Source organism: Strigops habroptila, chromosome 13 (assembly GCF_004027225.2).
Source record: "Strigops habroptila isolate Jane chromosome 13, bStrHab1.2.pri, whole genome shotgun sequence".
Classification (NCBI taxonomy): Eukaryota; Metazoa; Chordata; class Aves; order Psittaciformes; family Psittacidae; genus Strigops; species Strigops habroptila.
In genome coordinates this window covers 10,642,717-10,665,984 of record NC_044289.2, presented here as the reverse complement: position 1 = coordinate 10,665,984, position 23,268 = coordinate 10,642,717, and the positions used below count along the sequence as shown (strand labels likewise).

Here is a 23,268-nt window from a genome sequence, read left to right as displayed (position 1 = left end):
GTTTTCATTTCCAGCAGAAACTTGCCTGGAATCTCCCATTTATTTGGCTTTACAGGGATACAAATACAATTTATTAATGGCAAGCATTATTTGTGAGATATCTTTGTGCATCCTGGGTCTTGTGCTCCTGATGTGCCTGCAGAAATGGGATTGAGCTGCATTTGCTTCAGGAGCATTGCACATGAGTTGAGATGCAAGAACTGACTGCATGAGTCTCACCTGCAGCAAACTAGTTAATTTTTAATAGATGCAATGGAAGCAACAATACCTGTACCCACCTTGGAAAACTAGCTAAATCTGCAGCTGGTTCTCTAGTTCTTGAAGGGTTAAGAAGTCAGAGAAGAGTCCAAAATGCATGACTGAGAATGAAGTGATAATAGCCTGCTGCTTTTGACAGCCCAGTGCCATACTTCAAAGGCAGTGGGTCAGTGAACATGACTGCATCAAAGGCTGCAAGGGCTCTCTAGCTGTATGAAGAAGTGGCAAGGTTCAACAATCCTTTATGCCAGGATTTCCAGAGCCCTCTTGCTTGTGTCTCCTGGCCTAAGCAGCTCTCCCATTAGCAGAGCACATTCTTTGCTGGGCTGTCACCTCCTTTGATTGATGACAATCATTAGTCAAGGCTTCTACACACCTGAGCTTTACACACACACAGAAAGGGGGGGCAGGCAGAGCCTTTCACTGTTTTGCCGACAGCACTGATAATATCTCCATTTTAGTGGGTCGTTTTTCTTCACCTGTCTGATGAGTGATAAATCTGTAAATGCTGAGCACCAGGAGGGGCTGGGAGGCCAAGTCTTCTTCTCGATTAAGAAAGAAAAATAGATAATTTAATGGAAGGGGTTTAATAACAACCAGAGCCGGCAGAGGGAGAAGGAAATAACTTTTCCCCTTAAAGTGAAATTGCAAAGCAGTGGAGTCCAGTCACTTCAGATGTGTTTGCTTGCTGTCTACACACTGATCAATAGCTTGAAGGAAACATTTGTTCACTGATAGGCAACGTAGCAGAGGGAAGCTTGAGTTGTATTTAAACATTAGAGGAGTGTAAATAGTCACTCTGTAAAATAAACATCTGGAAGCACTGGAGGCTTTTACACAGGCAGGTACACATGGGAAAGGCACAGCCCCTGCCACCAGAATCACCTATCTAGGAAGTGTATATTCTGTAACTCTTTGTCCGAAGTATTTATCCAGAAGCAGCACATTTACAGTGGAATTCTTTACAGTGATGAAATACTCAGAAGTTTTATTGCCATGCTGGAAGGGGAGTAAGCTCTGTCAGTTAAGGCTTTCTATACATTTGTTACTGCGCACACATCACTGACTGTACAGAGACCAGTGTTTTGGGAGGAAGCTGACAAGATCCCAATCTCAAATGTTGTTAGAAAATCTAAGTGCAGAAATGAGCCGTGTCTTCGATCTAAAGTAAAACTACTGTAAGTATTTTGGAGAAGAAACAAATCCAGCTCAAACTCCAGCCTCACCAGAGCATTCCAAGAGAAGTTGTATTTAACATCTAAACACAAGCTCTAATTTTTTTCATGTTATCTCTTTGCAAGCTACTGCAGGGGTTTAATCTGTTGCTAATGATTGCAGAACCGTGTTGTTATCATGCTTTCAGAGAACTGTTCATACCTTGCCAGATAACAGTTCCCACCTCAGGTCCCCCCTATCACACCTTTCTCTGAGGCAGCAGTGTTATACTAAATGAATAATTGATCTGAGCAGTGATGCCAGTTCCTGCATTTACAGCAAACGGGGTGCGACCTGCTGTTCCAGCTAACTGGGACAGGGAATTCTGAGGAAGCATTTTATTGTGGGATTTTATTCTTTTGTTTACATTTTTATATATTTTAATAACTTCCTTTTATGAGATGTATCAGTGACTTGTCTGTGAAACACTGACAACAGCTTTCTCTAGTGATGTTCACCTAAAAACTCTAGAAATACTGCAATTCTAGAAACATTCCTAATTAATCCATGGAAAAAAAAAATAGGAGAGTAAAGTTCGGTAGCTAGTACAGTCAGAAAGTCAGCCTGCATCCTCCAGCATCTCTGAAGCAGGACATTCCTAAATGGTGGAGGATCTGTCTTCCTCTCTGCATAGAAAATATGTCAGCAAATAGACCCTTCCCACTGCCCACCTTCCTGGCCTGTGACATCCTGACAACCCACCGGCCCAAGTACAAAGCGCTGTTCCTGAGGGTGCAAACTAAGAAAGTTGTTTTGATCTCAGTATTAAACAAAAACCCAAAAATGCCCTCTTTTGGTTTCACTCTAGCACAACATGCCCTTCTGGAGAATCTCTTGTCACGCTGACCTGGAAGCTCTTCGGCACGCCTTGGAACTTGAATATTTGTAGCAGACCCCAACATCTTAGAACTGTGAGGGCTTCACTCAAACTATCGCATCGGTTCCACCTATTCCTCGAAACTTTCTTAGTACAAAAATCCCCCAGCAACTGCAGTTTTTCTTTTTTTTGAAGGAGAACCCTTTCAGTGGAAGCCTTTAAGAACTTGCAGCCAAAGAACATTGTATCAAGTCCTTCTTCCTTTGGACAGAGGAAAAGCTTCGGGTAACTCGCTGGGGATCCTGCAGTTAAATGGTTAAGCTGGATGCATAGAGCTGTAACTGCCTTTTTGCCATCAGCACCAAACACTCCAAGACTTGGGTCTACTTGTCAGTTTTCTTGCTTTTGAAGGGGGAAGAGGACACAATAAGGAGTCTCTGCACAGGACATCCATCAATGGGACCTTCTGAAAATAAGAGTGAAATTGTTGATTTCTTTTTTTTGTATTTTTTTAATTTATGAACTAATCTCATTACTCTGGTATTAAGCTCTGTACCTGTGGTTTTCATTTGGCTTTTTGGGGTGGGTGGGTGAGGGGGGAAAGTCTTACCATTCTAAATTAATAGTTCATTTCTCCAGAGCAAACTCTGGGGAGAATCATATTGTGTACATTAATAATAAGGACACATGGTCCTTGGTAAGAACTATAGCTGTGTTTTTAAACCTTACATAGATGGTATGTGGACTGTGCATGTGTCTACACGGTGCCTTATGCTGCCATCTCAGTTTGGGGGTTGGGGGTAGGGGAAAAAAAGTACCTTGTGATGAGTGAAAGGCATTAAATAAAAACATGTTTACATTTTGGGGGACTAGATTACCTGCCTTCCCTTCTCTCCAGCCGCTCCTGGACCTAGAGGTGTATGTGGAATACATCCTCCATGCTGCAAGGTGAAGGTAGGCCAGAAGGACTCCGGACAGAGCCCCTCAGGGGCAAACTGGAGTCTGTGGCCAGCAACTCTCATCTCTTGGCGGGGCAAAGACTGAAGAGAGCCGGTGACTGGGCCTGCGGGAGAGAATGTGGCCACTTGGCAAATCTGCCTTGTCCTGCAAAGGAAGGTAAAGGGCAAACAAATATTGCAGCTGTGCATATTTATTTTTATGTAAATAAATGCATCTACAAGTAAGCTTCAGCTGTAGGATTTCTGCTGAGCTGACCTGTTACTTTTGCTGTCAGAACATTGCAATTCTGTGGGCCTGGATGGATCTAATTTACTTTCAAAACTGCTCATCCTTGCTTGATGTGGAAGGATCAGAACCCCGCTGGAGCAAGGTTGGAGAGAGATGCAGCAAGTAATACAATCCCTTCTCTTTCATATGTGAATCAAGACCAAACAAGGGGGGGTTACACAAGTTACAAGTGTGAAACGAGTCTTACACAGCCTGAGTGATGCTCCAAACGTCCAAAAAACATTCACCTCAAGAAACAGATTCATTGCTAGACCTGAGAGGGGATTTTCTGCCAAACTGAAACAGAAAATCAAAATAATCTGATCTCAGTCTTTGGCTCAAAAGGTAGCAGCCATAAAACTTGTTAGCTACACTTGTCAGGAGCAGGCATGGCCAAAACCATCCTTTCATACCTGCTCTGGAGGCATTTGCAAAGAGCTGCTTGCCAGGCCGAGTACAACACCAACCAAAATGGGATTTTTCTAGCAGAGGTGTTGCTTGTTGGGAAGCACATTGAGCAGAATTTTCCCCTCAAGGTTTTCCAGCTGTAAGACTGTCACAAATAGGAAGTTTTAGCACAAGTCAAGGAAATAAAACTCGATGGGAGAATTGGCTGATGCTTGCAAGATGAGCACTCTGGTAAATAAAACCTTTGAAAGAGGAACAAATGCCAGGGATGGAGAAAGCACAACTTCAGCATTTAACACCCTGTCAGTCACTTCATTGCTCTTCTTTGAAATTCCAAATTTAACACCTGCCTTGAGTCAATTATCCGAGTACTGACTTTTTTTTTCCTAAAGCTTCTTAGATCTTTTTCTGAATGTGTTTAATGATTTTCAGTAACTGGTTGTTTTAAAAAGCTGATTTCTTTTACTCTGCGACACTGTGTTCGTACTAGTTACCAGCTTCGTGCTCCGCCAGTGCTTGGGCCTGGTGTAAAGCTCTGGCAGGTCTCGCAGCCCAGCGGGTGTGAGCAGCAGCTCCTGTACCTACCTCCTGTGAGCCACCCTGCGCCGCCACAACCGCTGCTCTGGCCAACGCCTGACACTGAGTTTTGCAGGGACTGACTGAGCCACAGCACATCCCTGCATCCTCCTCAGGTGAAGGGCTGAAACAAAACACCCCATCCCACATTAACCTTTTCCTTGGGGTCTCTGCACCCATCTGCTCCCAACTGCCTGGTAAGTCATGGAGTACATCATGAAGTAAATGTAGCTCTTGCCAACCACAGAAGCAATTGAGATGACACGCTCCCAAAGGGACTATCTTCTTAGGTGTGTTCTTCAGATTTCTAGTTGCTCTGTTAAACCAGAACCTGGATCTGAGCTGCTTCTGCAAACAGCTTGTACAAAGTCACACTTTGCCCTTGCCCAGCTTTCAACAGTTCAGATGCACCAGAACACAGCTGTAAAACTATAAACAAATAGGTGCAAAAATACACCCATGGTGGCAATGGAAGAACATGTCGCAGTCTCACTAGTTTGCCCTTTCCTGTAGGGCATTTTTCCTGGGGTTCTCCTGCCTGACCTCCCAAGGGCTGCTGGGCTGCTGTAAGCTGCACAAAGCAGGAATGCAGCTGCCCCATTCCTGCCCCAGTCAGCTGTGGTTTGAGGTGCATTTCAAAACCGTGCAGTTGCAGCTCTCTGACCAAACCAGCCCAAATTCTCAGTATTGGGCCATTGTCCTACAGAGTGCACCACTGCCAGACAAGGTGAGTGCGGCAGAGCCAACGCTGGGCAAGTACCTGGGTGGTGGTTTGTATAAAAAGCATTTTTTTAAAGGGAAGAAAGCCAAAAATCTCTTTGTTTCTAAAGTGCTTTGAGTTGAGGTGCAGCTGCACAATGGTTTTATGAACTAGCCTCCATGATCCCCAGAGAAAGGGTAACTGTTCCGAGGGGCTTTGGTCCCATAGTTCCACCTCTGTAATGGATCAAGTGCTACATTCAGGGGGCTGCAGCTCAGCCTCGGCTGAACACAGACACCAGAACCCATGGCACCGCTCTGCCCTGACAGACCTGCACCAAGGAGGAGGAAGAACTTGGGAGCCTGTGGCTCCAGATGGACTGCATTCCTCTTGGCTGCTCGATATTCCTCTATGACTTAAACACTTCCATTTCTGTGACTCAAGCACTGAACAACTGATTCAGGCAGCACCAGGACAAGAGGTGACAGCACAGCTCACCCTGCATGCAGAGCCCAGCCGCAAAGCTCCCGCCCGAGCACAGCAGCCCCTCTGCAGCCAGGCAGTGCCTGCGGCCGTGCTGGTCTCACCATCTCTGCCTGTTCCTCACACCCCTCTGCCAGCGCCAGGCTCCCGTGGTGAACTCCATCCAGAGCAAACCATCCGGTGCTAACGCAAAACCTCAGAGCACTCCCAGTGCCACATGAGCCTTCCCAAGTTACACTAAAGCTGGGAAAATGCTGCCACCGTTTGGCAAAGCTTTGGAGTTGACTGGCCCAGATGAGGAACACCAGCACCCATCTGCCCTCCTTCTTCCTGAAGGCTCAAGTGATAATGGAACATATAATAATACAGAGATTTCTAAGCTCAAACTCCAAGTTAATTTTGTCTCCAAAACCAGAGCAGTCAGCAGTGATACACCCACATGCCTTTCAGAAGGTTATAACAAAGGATGCAAACCCAAGGGACACCCCATGCCTGTAGCTGAAGGGTGGAAACAAGTTTCCCCAGGATGGGATGTGGCCAAAGAGGCTTTTAATTGTGTACAAAGTGCTGCTCCCTGCCCTGATCAACTCCATGCCCCATCACCGGCATCTCCCATGCAGCCAGACAACCAAAGGACAGCCATCCACTCAGCCCGGGACTGAGCCTGGTACCTCAACTGAGGAGCCTGCACCATCAGAGGTAAAAATGCCAGACCCAGCACAGGATTTTTCCCCAAACTTGATTCCAAAATAAACGATGACACACTCCACAGGGAAGAGGGATACTCTAGACACAAGTGATGGATGCAGCTTATGCCTAGTCACAATATTCAATCATATATTAAATAAGGTTGCAGCCAATCTTTTAAATTCATCACATCACTGTCATCTCCTCCCATGATGTCTGCGCCAGAGATGCATTCTTCCTTTGCTTAACACAAAACAATCCTCAAAACCACAGTTAACTTCATACCATAACTAGCCAAAATACACAAAAACTACAGTCACCACAAGATCCAAGATGGTACCTTGGATCTTGACCTGGTAACTCTTGTAGGAAATTATAATTATATATTTACATAAATCTTCACTAGGATTTGCTCACCTGTTATTTCACATGAGGAAAGAAAAAACTCCTTTATAGAAAAAACAATGCCCATTAAACAAACCAACCAACTGGTTGGAACAGGCTCCTGAAAGCCGTGTGGTTTCCTGTAACAATTTCTGACTTGCCCATCTCTTTCCTTTTTCGTCCTAAGAGAAGAGCTTGTTTCAGTGATACCAGGATTCATTCACCTTACTTAGAGAAGACCAAGACATCATTCCAAGCTTTCAAGATTTGTGCTTGTCTTTGTTGGAACATTAGCTGGTTTACAAGTGCATGTAACAAGGTAACTATGGGAGTAGAAACTTAGGACAACATTCACAGTAGGATTCTATAGTCAGCTATTTCCTTACATCCCTGTTCCTTGCAGCAGACAATTCAGACACACACACCAGCCTCACCCAGCTCATGCCCTCTTGGAGGGCTACAACCATACCCACCACCGAAGTCCCCATTTCTAACCCACAAATCCACCCGACAAGACAACGTGTCAGTGCAACCCCAACCAGCCAGTGAACAGATGTGACACAGTGAGCACCAGACCTTTGCTGTTAAAACTGAGAAAACACGGATGTCACTGAGGTTTGTACATAAATGGCTTCTATTTACCGACTGCCAACGCAGCTTAGACTCAAAGGTGCCAACACAAGTGGAGGATCTGGAGGCTGCAGAAGTGAACGTTCACTCGGACTGGAACGGAGCTGGAACACAAACCAGTTTTCTAGAACAGTTTAATGAAAGACTGGTGACGTTTCTTGGAAAACGGGAAGAACCCAAAGTGCATCGTGTGTGTCACCTGCCTGAGTCACAAAGAAACACGACCGTCAAAAAAGATATTTAAGTTTAATACAAATTTTATACAAAGAAAATGTGAAAAAATACTTCCATATGCTAAAAGCAATTATGCTTCACAAATAAGGCCAGCTAGGCTATTTCTGACACAACTGCAATTCACCAATAGTCTGTTCTCGCTTTTTTTCTTCTAATACTTTTTCCCCTCTAACGTGGGTTCTAGCTGGAGACTGTACAAACCGCATTCTTTTATAAACAATGGGAGAAATCAACATGACTAAAATGTACAACAGAATGTACTGGAATGATATCATACAATTAATTTTCTCATATACATACATCACCTTTGCTTTGTTCAATGCTTTCGTTTTACACAACATACAAAATGGTACTACAGTATAAGTGTAACAGACGGCATTTTCATGGGTTACTTTCTCTCATACTGTACTGCTTCATGCTTACATAAAAACATAAATCCCATCATATAAATAATACATGCTCTGGCCCAGCATCAAAAGTCCTTTCCCCATCCACGTTTTTCTCCGCACCTGGTTCTTGTCCAAAGTCCTTTGGGAGGATTTGTACAATAAGAAAACTGAACTATGAAGCATAGGAACAAACTTTACTTTTCTCAACCTTTGCTATCGATGATCAGAAACTGTGTTACACCCAGCTGGCATCACACCTTCCAACTTTTCTGATATTAAACTGAGTGAAATTTCAACTTAATTTTAACCTGTAAACAATACAAATTTTAATGGACTGGTCATTGTAAAAAACAATGTAAATCTTTATGTATTTCAGGTCCACAGATTAGAAATGTTGTAATTTGCCCAATACAAGTAACTGAAAAAAGACACTCTTCATCACTTGGTTGCTCAAAGAAATTCTACAAGAGTTTCAAAGTGCAGAAATCGTTTGCAATCCAAATGCAAATCAAATTGTTCAGATTCTCATGATCATATTATTTGATGCGTAACTGCAGTTTCCCAAGACCAGTTTTCAGCGTCAGCTTGTGATAAGGCTGTTTTAAACCTTCCTTTTCCAACTCCAAACGCTCTTTATAAGTTAAAGTCAATACAAATATAAAAAGGAGATGGTACTCTAATGACATCCACAAATTGTACATTATTTACAAAACAAGCATAGATTTAATAGGGATCTTACCTGTCCTCAGCTTTTCTAAGCCAGCGCTAATGCTTTACATTAATGTAGTGTAGTTACTGCTTTGTACACATATACAAAGCTAAAGTCTGAACCTTTGAGGTTAATCCAAAGAACTGTGTTTATTTTTCACATTTCTATTAGATCTATTTATTCCAACAATTGTATGGACTTCTTGTTAGCAGTTAGACTCTTCGTACTTGGACTGGCATTGTGGTCTGAACATACTGAACTCCAGTTCGCATTGCCACTGTCCCAGCAGAAGGACTTACCACTACAGGAATGGTCTGTGGATTAAAACCAAGAGAAACATACCGTTATGTTATAGGTCACATAAACATGACCACAGAGAGATTTCTTTTCCAGGGGAAATCCAGAACAAGCTCCAATTGTGTGCATGAATTAATACCTTTATTACCGCAGCATTACCTCATTCCAGGGTAGAAAGTAGTGTGTTACTTTGCTGTAGCCAGTTGTTTTTCTGCATTAGGATTACTACTACATAACTACAGGGACAGGTGGTCCTACAGGTAACTGTGCACACTCTGTCTGTGCTTGGAAAGTTCGGTTTTCATAGTTAACATCCAGTTCTGTGTTTTCCCAAAACTAATACATGGGAAGAGGAAAAAGGGCTAAGAAAATCTTTGTCATTTGAAAAAGTTCTGACAAATCAAACTGGAGTACAAAAATACCCTCGTTTATAAGTATATTCTTGTTACACATTACTTAAATCTTTTTCCCGAAAAGGAACTCCCCCATGCATTCAGTCTACACAGAAGTGAACAAAGAACATCCATTTGAACAAAAAAGTACTTAAGTTAACTTTTGCACAAATCAATAGCAAAAACATCGGCATTACTGGGAACTGTCTTATACACCCTGTAAAAATATTAATATAGAATAAACTTTTCACTGCCATCATACAGATCATGATTTATACATCTCGACAAATGACATTTCAGGACATCTCTATAGGTGGCAACTGGTTCTACAGATGCAGAGACAAAGGCACGAGAATGTTAAACAATCTGGTCAAGGTCACATCACTCTGGAAGATCTGGAAAAGGATTTATTGAATCTTAAGTCTGTATCTTAACCTTCCTCCAAAAAGGTGAGAAAGTCTAGAAATGTCTGTACCATACAAACTGCAAGTATGTTTTGACACAATTCCAGTGCTGCACAACTGGTGATCAAACACACGCATCCCGTTTCAGTTCACAATATTTTGTGGAAGAGACAGGAAGTGAGATCCTGAGGAATCTGAAAGGGATGCACAGATCTTCCCCCTGATGGTAGTGTGACATTCCAAAGAGAACATGGAAGAAGAAACACAACTTCACTGAAGCCCAGTGTTTCCCCACACTGTTTTAAGAAACCACTTTAGTGTCTTGATGGTATTCAGCAGGGACTGTGAGTATCCCTACTGAGGTGGGTTGCAGCCTAGAGTGCGTACCAGCTCCTTTGTGACAGTCTGTGCCTTCCAGAAGCCTACTCATCCCATTCCCTGGAATGCAAAGATGATGAATTTGTATTTTCACATTATTTTAACTGCAGAAATAATAAAACACAAACATGGAACCAATTTGCTAAGTAAATTAAAGATTACTACCATTTGTAATGATTTCAGATGTGTACAGAGAGTTCAATGGAAATGGTACCCAGAAGAAGTTGGTTCAGAGGAGGAAATGCCTAGTCGGACACAAAGTGCAAACTGAACCCTAAAGAAGCCATTGTGAAAGTTACTGTTAGTACTACAGGTGGGGAAATTCGGGTTGCCACAGTCACCTTTTAAATTCACAACTACACAATGGAAAAATTAACTTTCCGTTCTTACAGCAAGCGGGACATGGAATGTGCGAGACTCCGTAAGTGTGTTAAGATCATTCCCTGAGAGGTAAATTTTCCACCTCTGCCAGTTTTACACATATGTACATTTTGCATACGTATTAAACATGCACTAACGTTTAAAATTACTTAAATTGCACGTGCAGTCATTAGAATACAGAGGTGTCTGTAGCTGTGCAAGACTAATGCAAATGTGTACAAAGATTTAAACATGCACAAATAAAGGTTGAAACCTTTCAGACACTCCAATTATGCTTTACAGAACTCAATATGCTTGGGTATCACAGAAAACCAATGAAGGAAACTGCCATTTTTCTGGGTATTACACAAAACCACCTTATGATCTTACAACCTCTCAGCTACTCACACACAAAAAAAAAAGCCTAATGTCTTTGATGTTTGCTGTTTGAGTTTAAAACACACATAAAACCTTGTTGTTATGGTAATTCAGTCCAAGCAACTTCGGGCCAATGCTGCAAAGGTGCACAGTGCTCTCAGTTGAGACAAAAGGAGTTAAAATGCTGCTAGGAATGTGAGAAGTCATGATCCCCACGAAGAGCAGTAACATTTGTGTGGACTCTAGTGGCTATGAAATGCTGTGTGTGTGCATGTGCGTGTATTCAGACATACACACACACAGGCATGTATCCTGCAGCTGGGGAAGCTGTGGGGTGTGCACAAGGAGAGGGACAGAGTAACTTCCATCGCAAACCAGGCCTCCTGGTCACAGTGTGATCAAGGTACACTGTTCCAGTGCTTCAGAGTTACTTTATACATCATCTCACTTCAGTCAGAAAGGGAACTGAAGTTACATGTTCTGTAAGGGCTGCTGAGGTCAGCCCTGAGGCAGAGCGTGTGGTTCAGCTACTGCGGCAGCACCAGCATGTGCCTTCTGGTAAGAAGGATACCAGCTCAGATGCCACGCTGACTCCGAGGTGAGCTCTGCAGAGCACGACCAGTTGAAATTATGGGATATTCTGGTGCATAAAATACAAAAATGGAAATCACTTCTGTCCCATCTCCTGTGACTGACACCAGGGAATTCATGTCTCCTCGGTTAAGTCTTTGATGGAGAAACCAGTCTGATTCCAAGGCTATTTCTCATCATTTCGTAACACTAATGTGCAAGGCTGCATGGGAGATACACTACTGATGAATGCACGTTTTCTTTCAGAGTTACTGAGATGTCACAGGAATATCAAGCATAGTTCAGAATTAATTAAATCTCTTTAAGATACAATAGACAAAAAGATATTTAAAAGATATTTAAAATGTATTCTATATATTTACATTGATGTTGTGGTCAAGTATATACATGAAACGGAGAGATAACCAACATAATAATGTTGTGAAGTGGAAGTCTGACTGCCCTCAGTGCCTTCACTACACTTAACGACAATTTCTGAATCCTTGTAATAATGAGTGATGAAATGAAAGGGTGGAATGTTGCACAGCAAAATAAGACATTTTGCACTGCAAGTTGAGGCTATACCAGTGAATTCATCTCTTGATAGAACAGCAGACGGAGACAACCCCCCAGAAATACTGAGCAATTTTAATGCCAGGAACACTACTACTGCAGACTTGAAATGATGATATTGTACTTACAATTGTGGGTTGAGTAGTTGGAATATAGGTGGTGGTCTGCGGTACCTGGACCAGTTTTATAGGCTGGTTGCTTGTCACACCTGTTGCTATCTGCAGAGACAGCACAGGCAACCTCAGTAGAAGTCTCAGCTTTTACATAAATTCCACCTAGTTGTTATTATTATTAGAATATGAAATTTATGTGGGATGTTTTTGTTTGTGTTAAAAATTTGCATCTTAATGAATTCACAGGTTACTTCTTTGTTAATAAAACAAAATTCAAATTATGAACATGATCAATGTATACAGCATGATGTTTCAGGTAGAACATCTATGTGAAAGCAGTTCCAGATTTGTGTAACTGGAATATTCCCTGGCAAGTGTTTTAGGTAATTGATTTTCTCCCATTCTCTATTTCCCCAGTAATACAAAGGTTGTGCTGCCACAAACAATGTGTACAAACACTGACTGAGCCAGAGTTTAACTTATCCAAAGCATTCAGGTGGAACAGCACATCCTTTTTCCCTCTACAAATCTGTTTCCCAGGTTACTCCCTTAAGATGACAGGTCAAGCCCAGAGATCTAACACCAGACAGTAGCAAAAGTGTCAAGAAATGAACACAGCTCTCTAGTTTACTATGCTTCCCAATTCTATAGGACTATCTCAATGAGACATCATGCTGGAATCACAATACTACAAAATTAGTTTGCTTTTAATATTTTAAAATACAACAAGGCTCCTACTGATGTGGGGGATAATGTGTAAGGGTTTGAAGGATCAGGCCCCCCCCCCTAAAATTTTTCATTTAATAAACCTTGCAAGGGCAGAAGAAGAACGATGCTGAAATTGCTAATAGTCAAGCCCTACCTATAAAGCAGAATCTTCTCTATAAACATTTTCTATATATGCAATGTTAAGTCCCTTTTATTAGAGCATTTGCTCATCCTTGCCTACTGAATACTATCAGAGTAGATGCTATGGAGGATTTCGTAACTGCTCCGTTAACTGTAGATCCAGGTGAATTGTTGTATCAGTGTTATGGAACATTGTGGTACCCTAGTGGCAGTCTGTTGTGATAAAGTAAGTTGATTTGAATGCAGGTCTTGAGCTTGGCCTCTGAACCCCCAGGCAAGAAGGGCTTGGAAGTGCTGCAGTCAGTATTGCTTATCAGAAGGCAACTTGTATCGAAAGATCCAGACCAGAAGCTACACTGATGGGTCCTGGAGAGAGAGAGAGAAAGAGGTCCAGTCCCCTTTGGCTGGAAGGATGAGTCAAGCCAACACAAGGTTTTATCAGGAATGAGTGAAGGGGGAAAGGGTGTTCCCAGAGGACAGAAGGAGATTTTTTTTGCCAAGATGAAGAAAAAAACCCCACAAATTCCTATCTCACTCCCCAAATCACACTCTTTGAAATATGCAAAATGGTCATTAATTCCTGGCTGATCCAGGGAAGCCTTTAGGGGTAGGTTTCAGAGAAATCTTACATATTATTTTTGATTGAAGTGACCACAATACTCACTGTAACACTTTCTTTGCTTTTATCAGCTGAACCTTCCTTTTCCTTCGGGGTGCTGGCTGTTTCTGTGGGTGTAGGCTGCGCACTTGAACTGGGCTGGGATGATTTATTTAATGTTTCTGTGCTAATTTCAGTATCTGTTTCTTGCTGTGTTGCAGTAGCTAAAATAAAGGAAAAAAAGATAAAGTAGCCACAACTCCTGTGTGCCAGTCCACAGGCACTCTTCACAGGCACATTACACCCATGCAAGTGAAGAACATTGAGCCACGATGTATTCCACCCACCCTAACCCCTCGCTGTGGAACAGCCAACCCAGAGCGAGATTACCTGACTGTGTGCAAGATTTCATGTGCTCAGGCCAGTGAGCTTGTTGGCAGGGATAGTCACAGTAGCTAGTATTCCAACAGCAATAAAAAATGGCCTCTTTCTTGCAGTTAGCACACCACTGCTTCTTTTTAGTTTCATCCACTGCTTGCTGCTTTTCCAATTCCAGCTGCTTCTTCACTTCAGCGATCAAACGATCCCGTTCTTGTTCTAGACTCTGACGCATTTCAGCCATTGTCAGTTCTACTCAAAATGCAAAGAAAAAGGAAAGAGGAGTTTTGCATTTCCCACCCCAAACAGCAAAGCACAAAACAATCATTTTCATGAGTTTAAAGACAAAATGAAATTAAAACTAATGATCAAAATAGTCCCTGAGTTTGGGCATCTCTCTTCTATAAAAACAGAGACTCAACAAATGGAAGTCTTCCATCTTCTTTTCTTACTCCAGCACCACAGTTTTTACCCATAACTATTACCTTCCATTTGTTTAACACTTTAGTTCTAGATGACCCACAAAGGGTCAGAATCCAGGTGTACTAGGTACAGCATAAACACAAGAAGGATGTATGCAGCTGCTGCTAACATACTTTGCCTTTACAAGCCATGTAGATTGCAGGAGACTTGATCACACAATTGCAACCTTCTTGCCACAATCAATGTATTAAAAAAGATAATTTAAGAGGAATCACATTGTAATTGTGGCTTAATTTCCTCCCCATATGGTTGGGTGAATGTAGAGATGAAAATCCTTCCCCTTTTTAACTGTTTAAGGTAGTATTTTGACTTTATTTCACTGACAGTCTGGCACCAAGATGGAGTCAAGGTTGTCTATTCACTTTAAATAAATAAGAATATACCCCCACAGCTGGTCTGAACCAAAATGTCGGCTACAATCTATAAAGACACCAGAGGAAGCAGGTTCCCCCAGGGGCTGTATTAACAGAACCTGGTTCATACGAGGATTAGTACAAAATAATCAGCATAAAATACCTCATGAAGAGGGATTATCCAGTGCTGCATAATATATTTTGTTCTATTAAGAGCTCTCTTTAACCTAAATTCGTCTCAGAGGGCTGAACACCTGTTTAACATGCACCTTATCTAAGGTAACTTTGTGTACATACTCAAAAGGTATCCATTAACATCAACACAGCACATTATGTGAGGTTTTCTGTCCTTTACTGCAACAATTTGTAGTATCATATGACAAAGGCAATATATAACTACAAGCATTTGGATTTTCTATTTAGGACGAAACTTGACAGGCAATTTTGGGCTGCCATTTTCATACCTAGATTATGCTTCATTTCTGAGAGTTCCTGTTGATGTAACCATTGAAGTTTTTCTATCTCAATCCTCAAACGCCGGATCTAAATATTAAAATATTAATAGTTAGCAATAATAAACAGGGTGCAGTGTATAATACGTAGTTATATACAGAAAAAGATGCCCCAAGCAAGGAGCCTGATCATCACTTACATCAAGGCTCTTTCATATTAACATGAGGACAAAACCGTACATAGCAAACCCCAAACTAAAGTCTGAAGCAAAATATTTGTTTGCTAGATTTGCTTACCATAAAAAGTACAGGATTGTTAAAAAAAAAAAAGCACTTGTATTAAACTTGCTCTTTCTTCCTCTGAAATTAGTTGAGTCTCAAATTTCTCTGACTGGAATCAAAAACCTATTTCTCAGCTTTGTTTGCATTTATTAGTATGATATTTCATTTACTGTGTTTTCTTTTTAACTAGATGAGGCTTAGAAAAGCAAGTTTTTCATTCACTGTGGCTTGGGAATATAAATATGATTGCTTAATGTTGTGATTTCCTTATTTTGGTTATCACAAGCAAACAAATCATCACACTTTGAACACACTTAAAAGATAATAAGTTATACCTTTGGAGACAATTAAATGCAATGTATTAACAACTATACTCATAATCACATAACTGGAATAAACTCCTGAACTAGAAGCAAATTCAAATCTTCCTCTGGTGGACGTTTAAATAAACAATGCGTTCAAAAAACCAATATGTATTTCTGACTTTAAACAAGGTGACATAAAACCAAATCCTTGACAGAAGCTTTAAGGATCTGGGCTCAATGGTTTCCTGCTTGTCTTACAGAGCCCATTGTTACTTCTGAAACAGCACGGAAATCAGGATCTCTAGACAGTCTCAAGATCTAACACTTTGTAGGTACAGTTATATGGTTCTTTTATATAGAAAAATACTTTCTGCAACTTTCAAAGTTACAATACAAGCAACATTTTTTGTCAGCCTTACACTAACCTCAGCTATTGTACTTCCAGTAGTATTTTTTGAAAGATCATTATATATTTCAGTCATTGTTCCTTTGATGGCATCCATCATCTGAAAGACAAAATGAAAAATAAATCCTTTGATATGTATGTTTAATAGATAACCACTTTTGCTTCCTTTCTCCCACTCTAATGTGAGCTTATATTGCTATCAACAATGCCCCATATCTCTCTATTTATCTGGGTCTGCTTTTAGAGAACTATTTAGAAGGTGGAACACAACACTTTTGATTGGGACTTTGATCCTTTATATAGCATTCATGTTGATTTTTTAAAGATCTAAGAGAGTATATGAAAAGCTAATGTCCCATCCCTCCCTGTCACTGTTACAATACAAGTATTACACCACATCTTCTCTTTAACAACTTAGCTTCTGTTTTAATACATGAATACACACTTATGACAAGTTACCATCTGATGAAGTGTTTTAAAACACAACTACATTTTTGTATATGTATTACTGGACACAGATGGAGAAATTAAAGTTTACTGTAAAAATGATGCTGAGATATCTACACCAGTCCAAAACACAATACAATGTAAATAAGCAGCAGCAGTGGGAGAACATGAGAAGGAGAGGGTCTGAAGTGTCTGAGCAGCCGAAGCCTACCATATACACACTCTGGCTTGGAAGGGCAGCATTCAGCCATCTCTAAAAAGATGGTTCAGCACTCTTGTGTCAAAATCTAGCTGTTCCTACCTAGTGGAATGAACTTGCAACATATGACAACCTGAAAATAACATTATTTCAGAATCTGAAATGTCAAAAATGTGAAAGTTCACTTCAAAATAAAATTTCATGAAAACCTTGCTCCAGAACTTACTTTGCTAGTGTATTTAGCAATATCTGCAGCCACATCAGCTGAAGCTGTTGCAATTGGCAAGTCTGTATTAACTGAGGAAGAAAGTGTACTTGCAGATCCAGAACTGGTAACCATAGAAATAGGTTGAGTACTTGTAACCAAGGTTATAGTGGAAGTGGAAGTGCTCTGGGTGATCTCTTTTTGCTGCACAGCTAAGAAAAGAGAACATACAGCAGATAAATCACATAATTTGGAAAATAAATAGGCATATTTCCAACTTTAATGTGTGCACCTAACCATTTGAAAGACATTATTTTTAGAATGGTGACATTTAATCAATCAATTTTACAGTGCCCAGCCACTGAACTTGCACATAATTGTAAGGCTTAATGGTAATGAAGCAAATATATCTTTGAAACTTATTATTTTAGACTGGCCAGTGCAAAAGTCTCCCACAGATCTGTATTCCTCCCATTCTGGGACATTTCTATCCCGCTTCCTAGGAATTCACTTCCTAACCTCTCAATTTGGAGAACTCCAAACTAATATACGTATGGGCAGAAGTTAAACTTTGACATTTTCGTTTGCCATCCTTTAGAAACATATTATTGAATTTCTTTTTCCTTTGAAACAAAGTTTAGTGAGCCCCTGTTGAAGAAAGCCTACTTTAGTAATATAATACTTCCTGGTGTTATTCCCGTTCTTTTGTTATTAATGCTAGTAATTATTACTAGTGTTGTAACAGGTTTAGTATACATATACCCAGACCAACATCAGCCCTTGCTTGGACACAGAGCAAGGAACGCCAGCGTAGATTAACCCATTAAAGCAAAGAAGTGATTCATAGATTTAACTCAAACTGGATAAGAAAAATTTTCTCATTTTTGGTCAATACTTCAAATAATCTTAACCAATGGTTAATTAAAAATGAAAGTACAAATCAAAATGCAAAGAATGCAAAGACCTTCACCTCTCCATCCCTAATGACTTATCTGCTTTAATATTTAAAAAACAAAAAATACCTTTTTCACACAATACTTTTTAATCTATTTTTAATGATTCATATTATAAAAGATGTCCTCATTGCCAATATCCTCAAAACAGGAATTACTGAAATAAAGTTATTTAGATTTATATGTATGTGCTATATTTTTGTTTATGCCAATTTGGTATATAGGAAATCTATAGATTTTCTATTTTCATTTGATATATTTCTAGAATATAATATTTAAGATGGAACATTGCTATGATGTGCTCAATAGTAAATACATTTATAAAACAAACTCATAAGCTGAACATTTAAAGTTCAGCCCGTATTATCAAGCTTTTATCCTGAAGTATGATTCTATTAAAGCGGCAACTTCACAAGTTTCACATTTATTCTTCGCACTGACTCTGTATCAAATTTGGGCAGTCTACATGTAGAAAGATAACACTTCTTCAACACTTCTTAAATGACAGTCACAAAAGTGATTTGGGACCAGAGAAATGTATCTCTGGTAAACATTTGTATGTGACCCATTACCTAAACCTCTGTTCTGTCTGAAAGTACTGGCTTGCCAGCAGTATTAGCAGACTGAACAACATTCATCAGGCACACCAGTAAAGAGTTCAGTTTATTAGCTTGGAATTAAAAATGAACCTAGATTTACATGAAGTTGCTGTTTTGTGAAGTGAAGCAATAGAAGCATGGGCTTGTATTACCATGTGCCTACTACTAGTGAAACCTCCAGCAACAAGATGGTAAGAAAGTAGCATGAAAACGTTCTAACGTTACTGTTTGCTCAGTAAACTATCATCAAAGTATTGTTAAGTGTTAAGCAACAAGGATTTCAAAGACAAATGGAGCCTGGGTAATTTCATTGTTGTCAAATTATACTCTGTGGAAAACTGAACAGCTCAGCTTCTTGTCAGATAAAACTGGATCCAGTTTGTAGATATTGTGGTGATAATGGTAATCATGCAAGTGGAATAGTTAATGGTTTCATCATAGAATCCAGCAAATAATTCAGTTCACTCTCCCAAACCTGTGATGGCTAGGAATGGCAAAAATATTTATACAGATACACACACAAACTTTTTGTCATTAAAATAAGGAGACATGACTCTAAATACACACCAGAAAGAGCAGGTATGGTGAGTAAGTTGTTGTATTTTAAAGTCACTTATCAGAGTAGAACCACACTTTGAGATTTTGTTTATATGGAAGAATTCCTGGGTGGGCAGCCTTGGAGCACTGAGATCACTACTGGGGAATTATGGCATCACAGGCACATTGAGTTACAAAGTGTATACCTTTAACTGCTTGTCTTGTCTGATATCTTGTCCCTTGAGAGGACTGAGGTTGCTGTGACTGAGACTGCTGGCTCTGCTGCTGTTGCTGCTGTCTCTGCACCTTCTGCATGTGCCATTTCTGAGAAGATGTCTGAAATTTATTTGAGGAATTCCACACCACACGCTGCACAGCAGGGGCTGTCTCCTTCGGCAGCAGAGGCCTCTGCTTTTTCACGGGGCTTCCAGTGGCTGCAGATGGAGCACTAACAGTAGAAGAAGCACTAGTAGTGGCTGTCACACCAGCTGGTGGAGTCTGGGCTGCAGAGCGAGTAAGTACTGGAGTTTCTGGTAGAGGCTGAGTGCTTGCACTGGAGGAAGGTGGAGTTTTACCTACAACTAAACAAACATAAAATGTAATGCCAGCTTTTCATCAACACATCTGATTCATCATTTTCCATCTAATTTTTGCAGGAGCCACAAATACAACCTTCTGTCCTACTTTAAATTATTTTCCTCAAAAGATAATTGATATTCTACAGGTAAACTCATTCTGGTGTAGTTGAAATTGCTTTCCTCTTTTAGCAACACCAGAAAAAAGGGAGAATATCTCAGGGACAATACACGTGACTTAGCTGTTAGTTTCATTATTACTCAGAGCATTTAAATTGATTTCAATTGGACCTTAAGCAATTTGTTTGTTTGATAAGTTCCAACTTCTTCTATACCTCCACTTTTGGGATGCCTATGGAAATATAAAATTCAACTGAAAGTCATAAAAACTGCAAAATAAATTCTACATTTGTCACAGAACAAGTATCACATATATCCATAGTCGTAAGCGGCTGAAAGGAAACTCAATGAAATGCATTTTATTTAAAGCAGAAACTATAATGGGGACTGAAAACTTTTTTCATAGTCACAAAGAATGAAAAATCATTCCTAAAAACTGTTTTGGAACACGTATTTTTATCTTAATGCAAAAATAAAGGTAACAACTCTGACTTTGATAAGAGCTCTACAGAAGAGAAGAGGAAGGAAAGAATTTCAGCCTACCATCTTGTTTAGGAGGAGTTTCTTTAGAGTCTTTCTTGGTTTTCCTTCCTTCACGGCCACAATGATCATCTCCTAGATCGATGACAAGTTCACTCTCCGAATCGGAGTCCAGTCCTAGATGCACAGTTGGGGAGTCGGTTTCATCTTTACCTTTCAGTTTTTCTTTTGCAGGATGCTGTAAACTTTTCCCCTTTTCAGAAAATTCTTTTTCAGTGTCTGTAATTGCCTTTTCTTTGACCAGGTCATCTGTTTTCTCCACTTCTGGACTTGTGCTTTTAAGTTCCTCTTTGTCTTCATTTTGTGCTGGGGGCTTAGGTTTTTTTTTTAAGCTCAATGATTCTTTGTCACTTCTTGTACCTTCTTTGTCCTCTCCATCTTCTTGATCATTCTTTGATTTCTGATCCTCATCACTATATTCACTGTCACTGGTGTCGGATTTTTCAGAATCTTCAGAGTCACTGTGTTCTACTGCAGTATAAACAGCTTCAGATATTTCATTTATTCCTAATTGTGGGGAGGAAAGTACATTCCATGCTGACATCAGACTGACTGACATTACCAAAAAAAATACCCTATATACTGAAACAAAGTGTATACGTACCATTATCTTAACTACCAGGCCTTAAGCTACATACACTTCCCTTAGTACCCTATCTCAATGCCAGAACGTGTAAGAATTACCTTCCACATATTCCAATCCATATTTATTTCATTCAATGGCCCTTCTTTCACAGCTTTTTTCCACTACCTGCAACTGTTTTGTTCAGCTCAGGACCCTATGCTGACAAATACAAAGAGGAATTATTTTTATCCACAAGAAGCCACCTTAAATTCAGTAACATTTCACCTGCTTAAAGTCACTTACATGCATGTTTGCAGAATCAGTTTTAGACTACATAAGGGTTATGAGGAGAATCTCGAATTTTTTAGTGTCTAGAACATCTTTAAGTGCTAGACACTAATGTTTCTAACAGAATTCAGCTCCTGTGTGACTGGATGTACTAACTGACATAGGTTAGGTACAATTCTTGAATTTTTCAGTTTAAAAAGCAAATAGTAAGACTATGTAACTCTGTCATTCTGTCTACATAAGATTGGTACAAAAACAGATTAAAAATGAAAGCTTTTTGCCAAAAATTTGAAACATCAGGTCTCACTGTTTTTCAACAGTTCAGTGCATTCTACTTGTCTCCAAGAATACAAACATCCTCTACTCTTGTTACAATGCATACAATATTTAAGGTTTTACTATTTGAGAAATTCTTTGGAACTTCAACATGTCCTCAAGTGTATCCTTCAGCTGTCCATTTTATCCTTGAGATACACTTACCAAGTTGTGCTTTACAACTCTCTATTGTCTTGTCAAGATTAAGCTGGAACCTACTACGTATCTGTCGTTTGGGTGAAATGAGTTGCACAGGAGTGGTCTGCTGTTGGACTGACTCACTCAGCTCTTTCAGATCCATCTCAGCTTTGCTACGATCTAGAAAAAGGAAAAGGAATTAAGAAAAATATTTTACCAAAAGAGAGATCCAAATAAGACAAATTTTACCAAGTAACAACGCAGATGGTCTGAAACACATTTCACTTCCTTTGGAATGATGTGCTAAATAACAATTCTAAACTGGCTTTACAACAAACAATGGATTCTTCCTCTCTGATACTACATATTTCACATGCAAAGTGCATGCACCAGTTATGTGGATATCTTCTCTGTCAGTGCTTTTGGAAAATGTGTTCCTTGTGCTGAAAATGTTTGCTACATTAGGTTTAATTTTCCCAGGCTATGTCACCCCACCCAATCCACACTAATTCCACAGCAGTAACAGTTGTATCACCCTTAGTACAGCATTTGATTCAAGGCCTTCATAGCCTTAGTTTACTACATGGCATGATGTAAACAGACGAAAAAACAGAGAATGGAGGAAGTTGAAGACAAGACACTGTAATGCCTCCCCAGGGAACCCTACATACTTATACATATGAAAGAATTCCTGCAATCCAAATTTCTCTATCTAACCTACAAGGAGGTCTCACTGATCTGGATTTTCAGCCTGTCTCATTAATGTCAAAGTATTAGTAAAAAGAAAACAGAGCCAAAGGGCAGACAAGCCCATTGTGGAGAAATTTCAAGCTCCCATCTCCAAAGTCTTTACTTTAAAGCCCTTTGTTCATTTAAAGCCACATACAAGTGAGTTTGTTCATATTATGTTGCATTGATACCATGCAATTTATTCAGTTGTAAAAGCATCAGATTTTCAAAGGCCAAGACTAACCAAGATTCAGATTCAGAATGCTTCCTGGAGTGGAAGTTCTTTCTTGCTTAGCAGAAATTGGTGTTGATGCTTGAGGAGAGAAAGGTTTGGGGCTGCCTGACAAGCTCCCTGCTTGACCCGTTCTTGTTGGTGCTGGAGAAGCTGGAGAAAGTACAAAATTAATAAAACCAGATTTTAAAACAATCACAACAAAGCCATATTCACTGGGACAAAGCAGCTTTTAAACCTACACAAGCAGGGAAAGGATTTTTGTTTAATAATCTCAACACTGTGTTATACCTCCTTTGTAAGTTAAAACTATCCCTTTTATTTTAGTTTAATAAAGAAAGATTGTAAAGAAAATAATTTTATTGCAGCTATATAATTGGGCCAAATGTGTATTTAACCTCAAAACCACTCTGCAGAGACAGAAAGCTTCTACCTTTCAAGATTTGGTTATTTTAGATGTTAACAAAGCCTGATGCTCTAAATTGCTATCTATCTTAATTCATGTATGCAAGTAAACATAGAAACCCCAACCTATCCC

At 40.0% G+C, this 23,268-nt stretch overlaps 2 protein-coding genes across 30 annotated transcripts in view; one reads left to right on the top strand and one right to left on the bottom strand.

The window, feature by feature from the left end:
• The window catches only part of EYA2 (EYA transcriptional coactivator and phosphatase 2), an 89,425-nt gene extending 85,951 nt beyond the window's left edge, over positions 1-3,474 (top strand). For 8 of the 9 annotated variants that reach the window (XM_030503301.1, XM_030503302.1, XM_030503298.1 and 5 more), the window contains one exon: positions 2,282-3,474. In XM_030503301.1, coding sequence (XP_030359161.1) covers positions 2,282-2,362 — 81 coding nt within the window. In that variant the 3' untranslated portion in view covers positions 2,363-3,474. The remainder of the gene's footprint in view (positions 1-2,281) is intronic. The other variant, XM_030503297.1, reaches the window with a different exon arrangement.
• A 4,138-nt stretch (positions 3,475-7,612) lies between these two features.
• Positions 7,613-23,268, bottom strand: part of ZMYND8 (zinc finger MYND-type containing 8) — a 64,737-nt gene continuing 49,081 nt past the window's right edge. For 15 of the 21 annotated variants that reach the window (XM_030503272.1, XM_030503278.1, XM_030503263.1 and 12 more), the window contains 10 exons: positions 22,743-22,883; positions 21,797-21,949; positions 20,467-20,970; positions 19,435-19,809; positions 17,161-17,351; positions 16,308-16,388; positions 15,308-15,386; positions 14,020-14,259; positions 13,696-13,853; positions 7,613-12,287 (listed from right to left, as the gene is read on the bottom strand). In XM_030503272.1, coding sequence (XP_030359132.1) covers positions 12,090-12,287; positions 13,696-13,853; positions 14,020-14,259; positions 15,308-15,386; positions 16,308-16,388; positions 17,161-17,351; positions 19,435-19,809; positions 20,467-20,970; positions 21,797-21,949; positions 22,743-22,883 — 2,120 coding nt within the window. In that variant the 3' untranslated portion in view covers positions 7,613-12,089. Of the gene's footprint in view, positions 13,398-13,695; positions 13,854-14,019; positions 14,260-15,307; positions 15,387-16,307; positions 16,389-17,160; positions 17,352-19,434; positions 19,810-20,466; positions 20,971-21,796; positions 21,950-22,742; positions 22,884-23,268 lie in introns of those variants that run through there. The other 6 variants (XR_003994014.1, XM_030503268.1, XM_030503264.1 and 3 more) reach the window with 6 other exon arrangements.